The sequence below is a fragment of the Chrysemys picta genome, chromosome 11 (genome assembly GCF_011386835.1).
Source record: "Chrysemys picta bellii isolate R12L10 chromosome 11, ASM1138683v2, whole genome shotgun sequence".
Classification (NCBI taxonomy): Eukaryota; Metazoa; Chordata; order Testudines; family Emydidae; genus Chrysemys; species Chrysemys picta.
Genome location: NC_088801.1, coordinates 44,409,933 through 44,426,944, shown reverse-complemented (window position 1 = coordinate 44,426,944; position 17,012 = coordinate 44,409,933). Strand labels below are relative to the sequence as shown.

Sequence of the window (17,012 nt, the reverse complement as noted above, 5' to 3'; positions counted from 1 at the left end):
ATAGGTGAATTGTACCTATGAAATGCTTAGTGCAGCTGTAGGCACCAGTAAACTTAAATGCCTTGCTCTGAAAATGAAGCTGATTCTATAAACACATTATACCTATTAAATAATAAATCATGAATTTGCTTTAATAATGAGCCCTTTGTTTTGGCAAAGATGAGCAAGCAATCCAGGACTGTGGCTTGCATGTAAGTTTCCTGCATTCTTTATATTTTTTTCCCAATTTTGTTTTGTGGACAATGTGAAAGGAGGCAAAACAAACTTGGGGGACAATAGGAATGGGGATTGTGAACCACAGCACAGGTGATGTGATTTCTCTGTGCTGCCAAAGGAAAGTGTATCACATTCACAATAACAGCTCCTTTTACTCATTAAGGAACTGATTCTGAAAGATACTGAAAGCCTGCTGAGTGTCTTCAGCTCCCTCTGGCCTCTGTTATGTTACATTAGAGCTAGAATAAGCACTTAGGGCTTCCCTTTGACCCTATGTGCCTGTTCTACCTCTAATGCAATATAATATTTGTAGCAAGGTCCATAGCAAAGATATCCCAAAGTGCAGACCAAAACAGTTAAATCATATTTAATGATTCAATAATTATTCAATATGCAATTTGACATTTCATAATGTACACATGATGCTTATAGTGAACTATTCTGAATCAAATGGGAAGAAGTCAATTTGCTATCCATGGATTCCTTTACACACATTTTCTATAAATGAGGTTTTGGGATATTGGAGCATGATGAACATACTGCATAGTTTAAATAGTCTAGAAGAAAAGACTGGTATCTGCTGTTGGTCTCATACAAAAGGCCTCACTAGAAAAATGTGAATCTAAATCAAATGAATTCTCTAAATGTAACTATTTTTGACTTCATCATTTTTAGACCTACATTTTCATATGTGGTCTCTGATTCTGGGTGCCTCAGTTTTGGGCATCCCACCTCAGACACCCAAAATTCAAGGACATTTTGAACATTTGAGCCAAAAGGTCTTAGCTTTTCTCACAGAATGCTACCTAGTGTCTCATCCTCCCAAGTAAAACACTTCCCATTGCAACCTCCCACTAAAGCCAAGCATTCTGAAGGATCTGGTGCTAAATTAGGCTCCCTTTGACACATACAGTTCCTGGACCAAATTCAGAAGCCCCATTTTAAAATGGATGGTAGACGTGAATTCACATTCTTAGCAGTGGCTATGTATACCACATATAGAGTCCTCTGCAGCTGCTCTTCATGCCCTATCCTGTTGCCAGCATGCATGCATAACTCTTGTTGTCATTAAGGAAGTTATGTGCACATATCTGCATAAAATAGACATTTTAGATTGCTAGAGAAGTTTTAAAGATGGTTTTTTTTTTTAATGGCCTAGTCTATAAAACAAAACTTTTTTAAAACATGAAGTATCTTGAAAGTATTAAGTTAAAGGCAGTAAATTCTTATTAAAATAACAATGCTGGATTAATTAGGGATAAAGAAAAACAATTTAGATAAAATGAGAGAGCGCAGGCATGAATCTTTGTCCCAAGTGCAAACCAGACCTTTTAGTTAGAAGAATTTGGTTGGTTGGCTGGCTTTTTTGTTTTTGGTATCTTCTGTATTTGCTGAAATCAAAGTGGTGAAATGCCAAGAGCTAAGTCTGTTCCCTCACTTTGTTCTATTCAAGTTTGTGTTTTTATAATGCCTAGTGATGTAAATTAATATAATTATGTATATATTTTATTTTTAACTAAAGGTATCATTGTCAATTAAAAAAGTCAGTCCAATACTTGAAATCAGTATGGATCCTGGTTCTTGTTTGACTGAGTCAGAGAAAGTTTTGAACGAATACCTAGAACTGTCTAATCAAGCAAAGGTAAAAAAAAAAAAAACTTTTCATATGCTATTACCCTAAGGTTCTGAATTTTAGACACAAATGTATACTTTAAAAATCCCAAAATTGCTGAGATGCTCAGCTGGGGATGGGAATGTTTCCTTAGAAGGAAAATAAGTCTTCATTTTTATTAAATCTTATAGTCCATCAACAATAATATAACTAAAACTGCAAGCAGGTAATTCTTACAGTTAGGGTACTCTCCATTCTCATCTCAGCCCTATCTTTTTTAGTATCATCCTATCCTCTGTTAGTATCTCAAGACCCAAACACAGTCAGATTTTAATACTCTTGGAAATGTCATGTACTTGATGTATATCACTGATCCACCAACTTTTGGGGTGTCAAAAATTACATGTTCAAGAATGTGGTCATCAAAAATTCCAGTTGTGAGATTGTCTCTCCCACTCAGGTTCCTTCATGCTGGGTAAAAGAGCTGGAATGGTGTAAAAGCCCAGGTCCATGCACAGGTATTGTAGAGACAGCCATAAGGCTGCCTTCCAAGAACCCCTGCAGCATGAATCATTGCAGGGAGGCTGTTATAACCAGATAGGCCCCAGTGCCCCACAACATACAAAAGGGGCTTTAAAGCTACTTTAGCACTCCCCCAACCCCCACCTGCCCACTTTCTACTAATCTGTTGGAATCTCACCCCAGCTTCATATTTCAAGGCTAAGCTGGGAGCTCTTTAAAAATGCAGCTATACATATTCTCTTTGGAACTAGTCCCAATTTGAGCATAATTCTGAAAACTCAGTATCTTTGTTGTTCATTTTCCTTGTTGTCTTGTACCAGTTTATATAATCCAATAATTTGATTTGTGCAGTAGCACTGAAACTAAAATTCACATACAAGCAATTTTGAAGAGCATTCAGCAAGAATATAAAAATACCAGAAGCTTTGTCAGAGCCATTCTTTGTGGCAAATGAGCATGAAATAATTTTTGCCAACATTTCTGCTCAATTTGTGTAACACTATTCTGACGCGGATATTTCCTTTGCCTGTTGTGATCTTTCTCTAGAAACTGTGTAATGTGCTGTGACTACAGTATCCTCGCCACCTACCCATTCCTTCTATGGAATTTCACAGGGTATATAGCTTGCATTCTGGCTGAGTTTCAGAGATAAATATACCATGTGCTATGAATCCAAAAGATGGACGAAAGTATCCAAAGCTATCTTAGGCCTCTAGATATAGAAATATATGCATCAAACACTTTTCCTACAATAGTTCATAGTTCTGATGCCATCCTCACAGGTGCAGTTTTGGATGATAACATTATGCAAGTAGGACAATAATTCCATATATTCACATTTTAAAGTATTTATGTATTTTTTGAGAAAAATTGGGATCTAGAAGTCATTTGAAAAACACACAAGCAAAAACCTCTGATTTGTTTCCTGAAATGATTTACCATCATGTTTGCCAGAGTTTTCACATTTAAGTGAAACCCTGGATCCTTTCAATGCTAGGGCTGTAAATGCTAGCTAGGCTTTTCACTAGGGTTGGATTTTATTCGTGGCCATTCTTATGTGTTCTTGAGAACCAAGTGTTGCTGTCAAAGTCCTTTCTGGCAATTTATTCACTAGGTTCCATGTAATATCAAACCAATATCTAACTTGAGGAAGAGGTGTTTCAGATTTTATAGGGCCCACTATAAAAAGTAGGTGTAACATTTGAGTAAAACATTTGTGCTTACCCAGAGTTGTGAGCTAACACAGTAGAGCTGAAAAACAGAATCCTGGCTGATTCTACCAGTGTGGTGGTAATGTCCAGGAAATCTGCACAACCAACCCACAGAGAGGAGGGATAACTCAGTGGTTTGAGCATTGGCCTGCTAAAAACCTAGGGTTGTGAGTTTAATCCTTGAGGGAGCCATTTAGGGATCTGGGGCAAAAATCTGTCTGGGGATTGGTCCTGCTTTGAGCCAGGGGGTTGGACTAGATGACCTCCTGAGGTCCCTTCCAATCCTGATATTCTATGATTCTAAAAGATACTACCGGGTTTGGGGAGTGGAGACATGATGTGCTGTTTGGTCCCTATTCTGATTTTGGGGGCTTGCAGATTTGCACTGCATGGGAGCTTACTGACCATACTCTTGGTTGAGGGTGGCACATCCCTTTCCTCTATCAGCGTTCCCAGGTGCAGAATTTCCATTGCTTTTTTGTCAAGTGGCTACACTGATTTTAAATATTCAGACCCACACTTTTTCCATTTAAAATTAGCAAATTTTATTATGTTCAGGCTTTGTGTTTGGTTTCAAAACCATCACAGGAGGTGGATGTTTAGCTTTGGCATTTAATGTACATTTTGAGTTGTTCCTTTGCTATCTAGGTGGGTGGGTTAAACAGAAAGAACCAATACTACCAGAAATTAACATTAGGATGTGAATTTTCATGAGCCCTTTCCAATCACCATATACTGTGTTCTATGCTTATGCCCTCATAGGAAACATCACATGAACTGGAAGCAGCTGTGAGAATTATTAATGAAGTGGAAGAATTTGAACCTGCAGAGGTGGCAGCTTTCTCTAGCAAAGCTGATCTTCTAAATGAAGAACTGACAACACTTAACAAAAATATTAGTTCAAAACTAGATGTTCTAAAAGCTTATGTGGCATTTTTAAAGTCAGCGAAGGAGGTACAGATTCCCTACTGAATTACTGGACTTCATTCTGTAATTTTACAAGAAGGAGAGAGAACAAGGGTTTTGTCTAGCCTAAAATAGGATCTAGGGTTGCTATGCCAGGGAAGCTGTGCAGGCCTCCTAGCCATAGGTGGCAAGTTATATGGGCCCGTGGTGCCCATGCTCCACCAATATTCAAGAACGTGAGCCTGGCTCCACCAATGTCTGGGCTTATGTTTTACATACATTTTGATGAAAACAGTATCGCTGTTCACAATTGTCCACTGAGCATCAACTTGAAGGGCACACTTAATCTTATTTTCATAGGCAAAGGAACTAAGGGTGCGGGGGGTGCTGCAGCACCTCCACTTTTTACATGGGGTCCCAGCTGCTGCCCGGGGCTCCGCTGCCGGCCCCGCGCCTAGGGTGGAGGGAGTGGACGGGGTAGGATATATATCGACTTACAAGACAGGTGTGGGGGGCAGGACTTGGACCCGTTCTGGGCACCACCAAAAATTATACAGACTTGGCACCCATGCTCCTAGCTACACAGCCTATAGACTGCAGTCTATTCCAAATGAGGTCATTTTCCTCAGATAGAGCCTCAATTAAATCAGTGCAAGAACTGTGTGTAGTCCAGCCCTGGTCAGTAAATTTACACAAGCATAAGGATTTGCATGCATGCAGTTTTTGCACTGATTTAACTACGTTGGTTTAAGACACCAATGTAGTTAAATAAGTGCGACCCCTCATGTGGGCATCTATATAAAAGTGCTAACATTGGTACAGCTTGCCTCAGTAAATTAAGCAAAACCAAGCTATGTGATCTAATTTCTTTATATTAGTATAATTCTGTCCACACTAGGGTCTGGTTTTTCTACCAATGTAATTAAATTGGTAGAAAAAAACAATTTAGTTAAATTGGTGCAAAAAATGAGTTAAAATGATGCAAGTGTAAACCACTCCAGTTGAGACCATAATCAGTCCCTTCATTTCTAACATGCATTTGGTAACTGATAAACCTGGGCTAGGGATAGAACTAGGGTTTTTTGGATCCTTGTTTTTAAATACTTTAACACTATTAACTAATATTTTCCTTGTATGTTTTAAACTAAAATGAGAACAGAGGTGGAACTGGATCTTTTAGATAAATTTGGCCATAGTAACTAAGCTCTCAATTCTAGTGACAGTAATTAAGAACAAGATCACATTTACTTGTTCATATCCTAATGTTTGACTGTCAGTATTTTTTTGTTTGTCACATGTGTTGTTGTGTTTATCTAATGTTAATTTTTGTTACTTCACATTAAATGGAGCTAAGCAAATTATAATGTTTACATAATAGATGACAGACATTGAACAAATTGCTAACAACTTAAAAACATATTGCTCTGTGCTTAGAAGCTCTCGTTGAATAATAAACTTTTCACTTCAGTCCCTAGCCTATTTGCCAGCTGTTAAAATAGGTTTCCGAGTTACTTAACACACTTCTGCTTGTTTTATGATAGTCCAATTTTCTGTAGAGGAGGATGTGGTTTAAACCATGGAAAGCATTCATTAATGTATTACTCAAATCTCCCACCACGTCTGATTTTAGAGATTGAGGCCTGTACTTTTATTCTTGCATTTCTCTGCAGGTAAATGACCAAGCTCAAAGTCTGAAGGAATTCTATAAATCTGAGCCTGTGCAAACAGAGAGTGAAGCTGAAAACAAGACTGTGACTGAGTCAGCTGATACTCAGTGGCCGATCGTTTTAAAGAAGATTCTTTCCACTCAAGATATGGGGCATGATTTTATTAATTCATTAAATATGGTGAGACTGTAGTTCACTGAGTTATCACTGTAGCAAGGATTAATTGTTAAATTCACAAACATAACTTCAAATATGCACTAAACTACAATAACCACTGACAGATTAAGAGTAGATCTTGGATCCTACTCCCATGCCCCGAGGAGCTTGCCCAGGGCACAGTATTTCTATTGTGTGTCACGGGGCGGGAGGAGGGAGGGGGATTATAATTAGAGCTGAGTAAAATTTGGAATTTCCACCTGTGGGAAATTTTGACACTTTATTTATTTATTTTTTCATTTCAAAATGGGATTGATTTTTTTTTTTTTTTTTTTTTTTGGCAGCACAGAAATTCTAAAAAAAATTTATTTGGAAATGGCAAAACATTTCATTTTGACATTTGCAATAGAAACAAAACATTTAGATATTTCTGAAATTGAAATGTTTCAATTTGTTTTGTTGAATTCACTCCAAAGGCTCCTTTTCAAGTGAGATCAACATTACACAGCATTTCCCAAGCATATTGCCTTATGAGAGGCATAGTTTGGGTCCCCCATTGTCTTCTATGAGCCCGTCTCCTTGGAGGACTATCTATGTGTCTATGCTGCATTGTGGAGGATGAAGTCCTCCAGGGAGCCCAACTCAAAGGAGACAGTGAGGGACCCAAACTACACTTTCCATAAGGCAATGCTAGTAAAATACCCTTTAATTTTTTTAACTGATTTGAAACCAAATGTTTTGGGTCAACTCAATATAACAAAATATCTTGATTCAGGCTGAACTGACCCAAAACAAAATATTTCATGTTGATTTTCTCATCAGAAAAACTAATGTTTTTAGCAAATTTGAAAATTTTGATTCTGCAGAAACTGCATTTGCTATCAAAAAATCATTCCCATGGAAAATTCCTGACCAGCTCTAATATTGATGTCATGGCTGTAAAGCAAACACAATATTGATGGCTCCAACCGTATTAACAGTAATGTGGTTAAATTGGGAGGAAATTCTTAGGTGAGAATTATTTTTAACTTGAAATTTCAAAGGAAGTTAAGGCAGCTTAAACATTTTATCACCACCTAATTCTTGTAGATTGATCTTGCAGAATTTGAAAACCTTCCATTACAGTGCAGTAGGGCATGCCTGGATATGTAACCCTCTTCAGGCCATGCAGGAATTGCTAGCAAGTGACCAGCTGATCCAGCTGTGTATAAGGATAAAATGCATTTGTAGACAATTTAAAGGTGAAATCATCCCTCCCATCCCATGCAGAATGTGAGTGAGGAAAGCTAGATCTGCACCTCTCAGCCCTCTTCTGCACCTTGTGGAGGGCAATTGGCATATCTGGGATCTGCATGAGTAGGCTGGACACTTGGAAGCCAGGAGCAAGAGCAAGTAGGCCAGCCCTATGTAGTTTAAGCAGAGAAGATTATATAGCTTGGGATGGTATTATTTCTCCTACTCAGGTGCCTTCTGAGAGTCCCAGGGGCCACCACAGTCAGGATCCCTGTTAGCATGATTTTGATGGAGCTGTGCCATCTGGGGTTGTGGAATCACAGAGTCTCCATGCGAATAACCCTGGCCTTCTGCAGATCACTGATCCTTTGTCAGGTTTGTGGGCTGGCCCTAACTCCTATTCCACTGGGGATGAAGCAAACCGCACCCATCAAAGGAACAATAGGGGAGGAATTCTGCAAGGAGATCCTCATGGACATTGTCTCCCAAACCCCCTTCTTATGGGTTTCTCCAGAGGAGGAAAAGTTTCAGGCCATTGGTCTTTAGGTGAAGCACTGACCTCCAGATTGGATGCCAGGCAATGCTTAGTTCTGTCACTGATATGCTGTGTGGTCTGAGCAAGTCATGTTAGCCTTTTTGTGTTTGTCTCCATGCAGAAATTAACACTTCCCTACATCACAGGGGGCCAGCGAGGATGAGTATTTGTGCAATATTTTCAAACTAAGAAAGCACTAGATGAGTGCTAGGTGGTGGTGTGATCAATTCAACTCTAAAATCTTCTGTGAGTGGAGTCAGTGTGGTACAGTGGGGTGGGTCTGAGGCTGGGACTCAGGAGACTTGGGTTCTAGTCTTCACTCTGCTGGGTGACCTTGGGAAAGTCACTTTACTTCTTTGTGTCCCCTATCCAATCAAGTGAGGCTTGTCAGCTATGGCAGACAGTCCACCTAAGAGAGGGAAAATTCTCATTTTAAATCAAGAACGTTCAGCCTGGCCAGACAGTTTGTAAAAGCTGTGCCAATCCTACATGCTCTACAAGACTGCACTGCTGACTCCGGCTAACAGGACAAGGCCAAGCAAGCACAAAAAGTTTTGTGATTAAAATAAAATAACCTTTTAGAACTGTTTTTTCACAGACACATTTTATTCACATTAGACTCTCATATTTCTATTTGTGCAATATACAATTTACTCTGCATCCACTAAGAGGCAGTCTGTACTAGTGGAAAATATGAAAATACTTTTAGAAAAATGGATGATAGAACTGTCTCCACACAGTTTATCCTTGCTGATGTTCTCTCCGATATTGCCTCTTCCAAGACTTAGATATTGCTGCCAACATGTCTTCTGCTAATGTGGTCCTAGTATATTCTTGGGGGGTATATTATAAATCTTTATCAGTGTCTGATATAGTTTACACACAACAGCCTTCCTCAGAGGAAAAAATCTGGGCTAGAGTTGGGAAAAGAGTAAAGAGAATTACCAAGTTTTCTACGATGTCACTGAGGTGAGTCCTCCAAAAGACCCCAAAGACAAAAAACCCACAAGTACTGAATACGTTTGCCTCATTTTATCCCACAAGGGTTTCAGCCTGTGCAAAGGGAACCACAACTAAGGATAAGTAAGTAGTTCCTCCTTCAGTCCCATTCAATCCTTTGCTGAACATTCCAACAACTGTTTGAATTAATGCCAGTGTTGGTGGTTTTTCTGATGTTGAACACTGTCCATTAAGAATTGGCTTGAAGACACCACCTGATTTTGCATGGCAATCAAGCAGTCATTAGAAGGCGATAATTCTTGGTCACTGCTGAACCAAAGAACCAGCCTCCCATGTCCAATGTTCGCTCCCTTCAGCCACCCAGTCCTCTTTAACCACTGCATTTTATACACACACAACCAGGAATTTCCAAAATGCTTATGCTGGATTAGACTGATTGTTTTCTGCTCTCTTTTAAATTTTGTTGAGGGAAAAACTCTAAATTTGTTTTGTATTCTTGTAAAAATGTGTTATTCTCTTTGGGGGAAATGAAAATGCATTTATCATTTATTTACCAGGTGAATAAGAATTTTATATTAAAGTTGGAAAACGTTGTGCAAGTAACTGAAGATACTATCGACAAACTAAATAAAGAAAAGGAAGAGCTGACAGACCTGTGGACAACATGGAAGCTCCATATCAATCAAGAAAAGTCCATCAAACAACAATGTTGGAAATTTAAAGAGCAATTTAAAAAAGTAAGTGAAACATATTTGAAGAAGACAGTTTTGGCAAACATTTCTGCATCATTAATAGTCTGAAATTATCACTTGTCAGTGGTTCTCTCACCACTTAATTCTGCAGATTATGCAACAGAGATCACCCTATGGACTACATCCTTTAATATCTCCAACTTTATTTTCTGCTACTGTTGAATGAAACATGCCGAAAATTCTTCCCATTTTTAATTGTTTTTCAATATTTAATTGGTTGTAATTTCAAATTTTGAAACCGTTTCAGCCAGCTCTGTTTGCTGCAATAAACTGCTTGATTTTTCTAACGTTTTTGTTTTGTGCACACCATAAAATTCTGCTGAAGACAACATTTTGAGAACCACTGTTTTATATAGTGCATAGCATTAACTTTGGGTGTGGGAATGGAATCTGATACCACTACTGAATTTTAAGCTTACAAATATTTTGTTGAAAGAGACATTGAAAGAGAAAAAAAAAATGTAGAATGTTTATAAATGTTATGGGTTTCTTCTTAGTTTTTTTACAAGCACATTGCAATTTTCTAATCATGTATTTGTATTGAAAAGAAGAGCATTTAAATTTACCTTGCCAGACATCACTCTCTGGCATGATTGTGGCTGAATGGTTACTTCATCTGTATTAATTACTTCCAGTAAACCAAATCCTAGTTCTGTGAACAAAGCCAGAGTAAATGGGCTATGCAGTGGTTAATGAGAAAAGGATTTTCTCTAGCCCAAGGGCAGATTGCAGATTACTTCAGCAGCTACAGTGATGGCTGCAGCCCACTATGTGACCAGTATCGCATGTTTTAGCCAGTTCATCTGACTAACTGTTTATCCACTGATACCCCCAACCTAGTTATTGCTAAACCACTCTCCAAGCTCTTGCAGAGAAAGCTCTATGGGTTCCATTGTGTGTCGCTTTTCCAGCCTCCCCTCAACCTAGTGCAAGTGAATCTCTCCAGCTGCACTGTGCTTAGGGTCTTCAGTAGCCCTTCAGAACATCTAGGGTTACCATACGTCCGGATTTTCCCGGACATGTCCGGCTTTTTGGGCTCCAAATCCCCGTCCGGGGGGAAATCCCAAAAAGCTGGACATGTCCGGGAAAATCGGACATGCGGTGCCGGGCCGGCGGAGCGGGGCCTGGCCGGGCCGGGGGCTCGGGGGCTCGGCTGGCGGTGCTCGGGGGGCCCAGGGCCGGGCCGGAGGCTCGGGGGGCCCGGCCGGCGGAGCCGGGCCGGGGGCTCGGGGGGCCTGGCCGGCGGTGCCGGGCCGGGGGCTCGGGGGGCCTGGCCGGCGGTGCCGGGCCTGGCCGCGGGCTCGGCCGGCGGCTCGGGTGCCAGGTGCCGGGCCGGGGGCTCGGGTGCCGGGCCGGGGGCTCGGGGGCGCCCGGTGCCGGGCCGGGCCGGGGGCTCGGGGGACGGGCTGGGCCGGGGGCTCGGGGGACGGGCTGGGGACCTGCGGTGCTGGGGGTGGGCCGCGCCTCCTCCCCCCACATCCCCCCTTACCTGCTTCAGGCTTCCCGCGACTCAAATGTTCGCGGGAAGCAGGGGAGGGGGCGGAGACTTTGGGGGGGGGGAGTTGGGGCGGGAGCGGGGGCGGGGCTGGGGGCGGGGCTGAGGCCCCTTTAGTGTCCTCCTTTCGGAGGCACTAAATATGGTAACCCTAGAACATCAGAGGATTTGCACCAGAGAGAGAGAGAGAGATTTATAATTTTAAAACAAATTTAGGACAGGTGACAGCTTCCTTTACATTACCTTTAGGTAATGCCTTTTTTATAGGTGTAATATCACTCTATGGAATTCTACTGACAGAACTTAGATGAGGTTTTTTTTTACTTTATTTACAAAAATGAGCTTTTAAATGAAATGGAAATTATTTAATGCAGATAAAAATGTACTCGTGTGTTGTGTCACTATTTCTTCTAGACTACTCATAACTTAATGATTCTTGAGGAGGCTCTCAGACCTGCAGCAGTTGACCTTGGGAGTAACCTTCAGATTTTTTTAGAACTACAACAAAAATTTAATCAAATGAAACAACAGTTTCAGGTGAGAAAACAGATTGGATTGGTGAGATCCAAAGTGAAAGAAAGTTCTTTGCAAATCCCTGATCCTGCAAAGAGTTACATTTACATTGAGTTCAATGAGGCTGTGCACAGGAAAAAGTCTTTGCAGGATTAGGCTTTACATTTTATACTCTATATAGGGTTGTGATGCAAACTGTCTTTTGTGGTGTGTAAATGCCTCAGAATGTCACCTACAATATTAGCTGCACATTGGGAATGATGCACAAGGAAAGGCTGGATATACAGAAGAAAGACTAGTCCAGTGCACAAGGGCAAAAAAAGGAGAACATCCCAGCTTCATGCTTGGGAGTTGCAGAACTGCTTGGGGTGTTTCTGTATATGAGCTTCTTACCTCCTCCACATTACAACTCCTGAGTCCAGGAAAGTCTCTGTCTCCCATTCCTCTCATTCGTGCTCTGCAGGCTTGTGGCCCACCTCTCATGCCTTCCAGCATCCAAAAGACCTCCTTGCTTCCTAGCAAAGCACCCCTATTTGCCACCTCTAAATTCCAGATCCTAGGGTGACATTCATCTGTGAATTCTCTAGTATCCAACGAGTTAATATCTATCTGAAAATGAGAAAGGAGTGTCAATACTACAGGAAGATCCCTTTTCATTGTATTTTGTTCCCTGCAGTTCTTGACCTTGCTAGAATCCTGAAGTACAAAGGAAACTGAAAATTTGGGAAACAAAAAACTAGATTATCCACAGCTCGAAATGCAGACTGGTCCAGACATTCCTAACTGTAGGAGTTTATGGATCTGAGGTTTTGGTTCAGATCCATTTCTAAAAAGTTCAGGTTCACGTCTAGAAATGAGCAAAGACTCAGAAGAGCATTGAGAAGAGGATAGCATTTTTTTTCTAAGACGGTTTCCCCATCGCTAATTTACATTTGATGAAATAATACATGAAAAGTAATTCCTGCAAATCTGAATAATGCATTGTGTTTATTTGCTAGCAACTAACTGCTGAGGTTGAATACACAGTAAAATTATCAGAATTGCTGACCCTAAAAGGAGTTCCTGTTAAAGAAAATTCTGAGAAAGTAAGTGAGCTTACTGATCTTCATCAGAGGATAAAAGAAAGGATGACAGAATATGATGAAATCTTCAACAAGTCAGTCAAATTCCATCATGTCAAAGAACAAGTAAGTATAATAATCTTTATCCTTAAAAATATATACCTTTTTCCTGTTGCAACTAATTTCTTTTTGTTTCTGATACTACCTGTCATCTTTGTTTTGCCCCTGTCATAACTATAAAGGGAAGGGTAACAGCCCTCCTGTGTACAGTACTGTAAAATCCCTCCTGGCCAGAGACTCCAAAATCCTTTTACCTGTAAAGGATTAAGAAGCTCAGGTAACCTGGCTGACACCTGACCCAAAGGACCAATAAGGGGACAAGATACTTTCAAATATTGGTGGGGGGAAGGCTTTTGTTTGTGCTCTTTGTTTTGGTGGGAGTTCGCTCTTGGGACTAAGAGGGACCAGACATCAATCCATGCTCTCCAAATCTTTCTGAACAAGTCTCTCATATTTCAAACTTGTAAGTACAGCCAGGCAAGGCGTGGTAGTTTTATCTTTGTTTTCTCAACTTGTAAATGTACCTTTTACTAGGGTGTTTACCTCTGTTTGCTGTAACTTTGAATCTAAGGCTAGAGGGGGGTCCTCTGGGCTCTTTAAGTTTGATTACCCTGTAAAGTTATTTTCCATCCTTATTTTACAGAGATGATGTTGACCTTTTTCTTTAATTAAAAGCCTTTTTTAATAACCTGATTGATTTTTCCTTGTTTTTAGATCCAAGGGGATTGGGTCTGGATCCACCAGGAGTTGGTGGGAGAAAGGAGGGGGGATGGTTAATTTCTCCTTGTTTTAAGATCCAAGGGGTTGGATGTGTGTTCACCAGGGAGTTGGTGGAAGAGTCTCTCAAGGCTACCCAGGGAAGGGAGTTAGCTCATTGGAAGTGGTGGCAGCGGACCAGATCTAAGCTGGTAGTTAAGCTTAGAAGTTTTCATGCAGGCCCCCACATCTGTACCCTAAAGTTCAGAGTGGGGAAGGAGCCTGGACAGGCCCAAACTAAAAACATTTACCCACCTGTGGGACTGAACTGAAACTCTGGATCTGAAATCCTCTGAAATCTGGTGAGCTCAAACTCTGGATCTAAATCACAAATTCTGTGCCTCGGGCCTACCCCTACATATTTTATTATGTTAATATATGATGGTGAGGAAGAGAATAGTATAACTTCCTTTAACAAATTATTTCAAACATATTCCAGCTGGAATGTCTCAAAAAATCAGGAGAACTGGAGATTCCTGAAACAAGTGAGATCCCTGATGATGCACACCAAGCTAGAGTCCACCTTGCTAATACTCAGGAAAAACATGCGCATATTGGACATCTATATAAACTGGCTCTTACCCTAGGAGTGGACAGCCTTTCTGCAGTGCAGCATCCTGTAAGTAATATCTGAAAGATCAGTACATTTAGTATTGCATATAATAGCTTGAATCATTAGAGCTATTTGACTTCTAGATGTGCATACAACACATTAATGCCCTGGGGGAAAACTAATACATAGCATTAATAACTATTCTAAAAGAGGGCAGAAAATAGAAAGCAAAATGGTTAAGCATTTTCATACTTTTTTTTTAAATGTATTTTAATGTAGTGAATCTGATTTTGTCTGCAGATTTTTCTTTTGTATCAAACTAAAAGAAGTCTTCAACAACAGTGGAGCTTACTGCTTGCAGTCCCACTAACTTTATGAATCATTGTGGTGCAGAGCAAACATGTTTAGTTTTTCAGAAATCTCACTATTTTGTTTTTCTTTTTTTGTTGTTTTTTAATTATGAGTTCTGTGAATACAGTCAGTGTTGGAGGGAGGGGAGGGAAAATCTGCTTTCCTGCTCCCTAATATTCTTTGTGCAGGTCAGGTCCTAATAGCTGATTTCTTGACAGCTACTAAAGTATGTAAGTTTTAGACTCCTGCTACTTTTTAGAGGTGGTTTTGCATCTGTATTCTTTTATAAACAAATTATGGTGAGAAAACAAACAGGGAAATATAATTAAAATGTCATCTTATTAGTAGATTCTAGCCTTCCTCCAGAGACTAATTTTCCTAGTGAAATGGGTATTGTTTTAGGAAAGCATTATTCCTTCCTGGCAAGATTGTCACTGTCCTATATATTTGCGCAAGGGAGGAAAGGGGGCACAAAGCACTCCCATTCTCCCCCTCCACACATTATCCACGTTACCAGTCTGCACATGGGAGGGAGGGAGCAGGCTCTAAGGTGCCACTACTCCCCATAGATAGGGGAGAGGGGACTGGCCAGAACCTGGGGGACACCATAGAATATTAGGGTTGGAAGAGACCTCAGGTTGTCATCTAGTCCAAACCCCTGCTCAAAGCAGGACCAACAGGGCAGGAATTGCAACTCTGAACCACAGTTCCTGTCCTAGACTGTTTCTGGGGAGGTGCAGCCACGTTTCCCCTTTCTATAGGCTAGGATCAATGCCTTAATCTAGCCCTTAATGGTTAATGGTACCCACACTGGGATAGATATTCTTTCTTTGAAATAATTTTATTTGTAATTGACTAAGTCGAAGTTAAAGCAGAAACGTTTTCTGTATTTTAAACCATAAGCAATGTCATATGAGTTAGGTGTTTGCTATGTTGTGTAGGCAGCAGATCCAGCTCATAATTATTTCATTTTGTACTCTCTCTTTTCTTAGAACTGCTTTAATATTTCTGTAAAGACTCTACAGCAGGAGCTTGCTACACTGGAGTGTGACAGCATTAACTGGAGAACCAAAGCAGATAAGTATGAGGAGGAACTGTCACACAACTTCCAGTACTGCACAAGTAGAGAAGAGATAAATGAGGTCTGGTGAAAAGAACAGATTAAATTACTACAAACTGTTGTGTCCTATAATGTGTGTTATGGCTTAGGTATTCCCACAAATACCACATACATATACAGTAAAGTTGATTTTCATCTTATCAGCAGCTCTTGATCCACATACAAGTAAAATCTATGGCCTATGTTTAAAATCCAACCCTGTATTCAAATCTACATTAAGTTACTATTCTGACATTAATGGTTTTCACACACAAAAAGAGGGATGCAAATATAACAGCTGCACTTTCTCAGGTTCAGATGTGCAGCATAGCTCTTATCTAAATCTGGTTTAGTTCAGTTGCTTGGGTTTATAAATGTCTTTAAAGAAAAGCCTCAAACAAATGCAGTATTTTATGTATCATGTAACTGTACCGTTGTTCCTCACGTTAAAAAGAATTATTTGTATTATAATTAGAGGTTTAAATGTGACCTGCAAAGGATTTTTTAAATGATTTTTTACCAACCCCTCCTTTTTTAATTGTGTATAAACAAGACCAGAAGGCATTCATTAAAAAAGACAAAACAAAACACTTAATCATTTTTTACTTTAGAAATATCAGAATGTCAAATCTGATCTTCTCTGGGTCTTAGAGGAATTTTGGGGGCCTCAGCTATGTGGTTTGACACCTTAAATTGCAGCAGTGTTGAGACTTTAACAGGACATCCTTTCAGCCAAGCGTTCATTAGGCACTGAAGTTAAACCAAAACATAGAAAGAAAGAAAAACATTAATCAGTCTGACTAAAAGTCACTTAGCCTATCAGTTGATCCATTTGCAATGTCACTATTTTGCCAGTCACCATAGCATCGTCCAGGGTAAAAATATCTTGGATTTTGACTGTAAAAAGCAAATTTTCATTACTTTATTTTATTTTAATTTTTAACAAAAACCTTTCAGGCTTTCTTTATACACCACAAAGAAACTAAAGGGACATAAGATCCATGTATTTTCCCCTGGCAGGTCACCTTTAACCGAGTCAACAAACAAATTTAAGGTTCATATTTCCAATGTGCTATATTACAGTTAGCTCTTTTAAAATAACATACATGCTGCTTTGAAAACTTTTATGCTGTGTTCAGTTCTGGGCACCCTACTTAGATTGTAAGCTCCTTGTGGCAGGGGCCCAGTTCTTTGTTATGTTTGTACAGCACCTAGCACAATAGGGTCCTATTCAATGGTTAGGGCTCCTAGACACTATGGTAATACAAATACTACTAATAAATAATAACAATAAAATATCCTTGCATATTTAACAGAAATAGCGGTTCAATTATAAACAACAAAAATGGATAGA

The 17,012-nt window shown here is 40.0% G+C and overlaps 1 protein-coding gene across 15 annotated transcripts in view; it reads left to right on the top strand.

The window, feature by feature from the left end:
• Positions 1-17,012, top strand: part of CCDC141 (coiled-coil domain containing 141) — a 147,789-nt gene that overhangs the window by 85,797 nt on the left and 44,980 nt on the right. For 14 of the 15 annotated variants that reach the window (XR_010591332.1, XR_010591331.1, XM_065560825.1 and 11 more), the window contains 8 exons: positions 1,739-1,858; positions 4,324-4,515; positions 6,138-6,314; positions 9,576-9,755; positions 11,680-11,802; positions 12,777-12,965; positions 14,095-14,274; positions 15,552-15,701. Coding sequence is in view for 13 of the 15 variants with exons in the window: in XM_065560825.1 (XP_065416897.1) it covers positions 1,739-1,858; positions 4,324-4,515; positions 6,138-6,314; positions 9,576-9,755; positions 11,680-11,802; positions 12,777-12,965; positions 14,095-14,274; positions 15,552-15,701 (1,311 nt within the window). In the remaining 2 variants the exon portion in view is untranslated. The remainder of the gene's footprint in view (positions 1-1,738; positions 1,859-4,323; positions 4,516-6,137; positions 6,315-9,575; positions 9,756-11,679; positions 11,803-12,776; positions 12,966-14,094; positions 14,275-15,551; positions 15,702-17,012) is intronic. The other variant, XM_065560826.1, reaches the window with a different exon arrangement.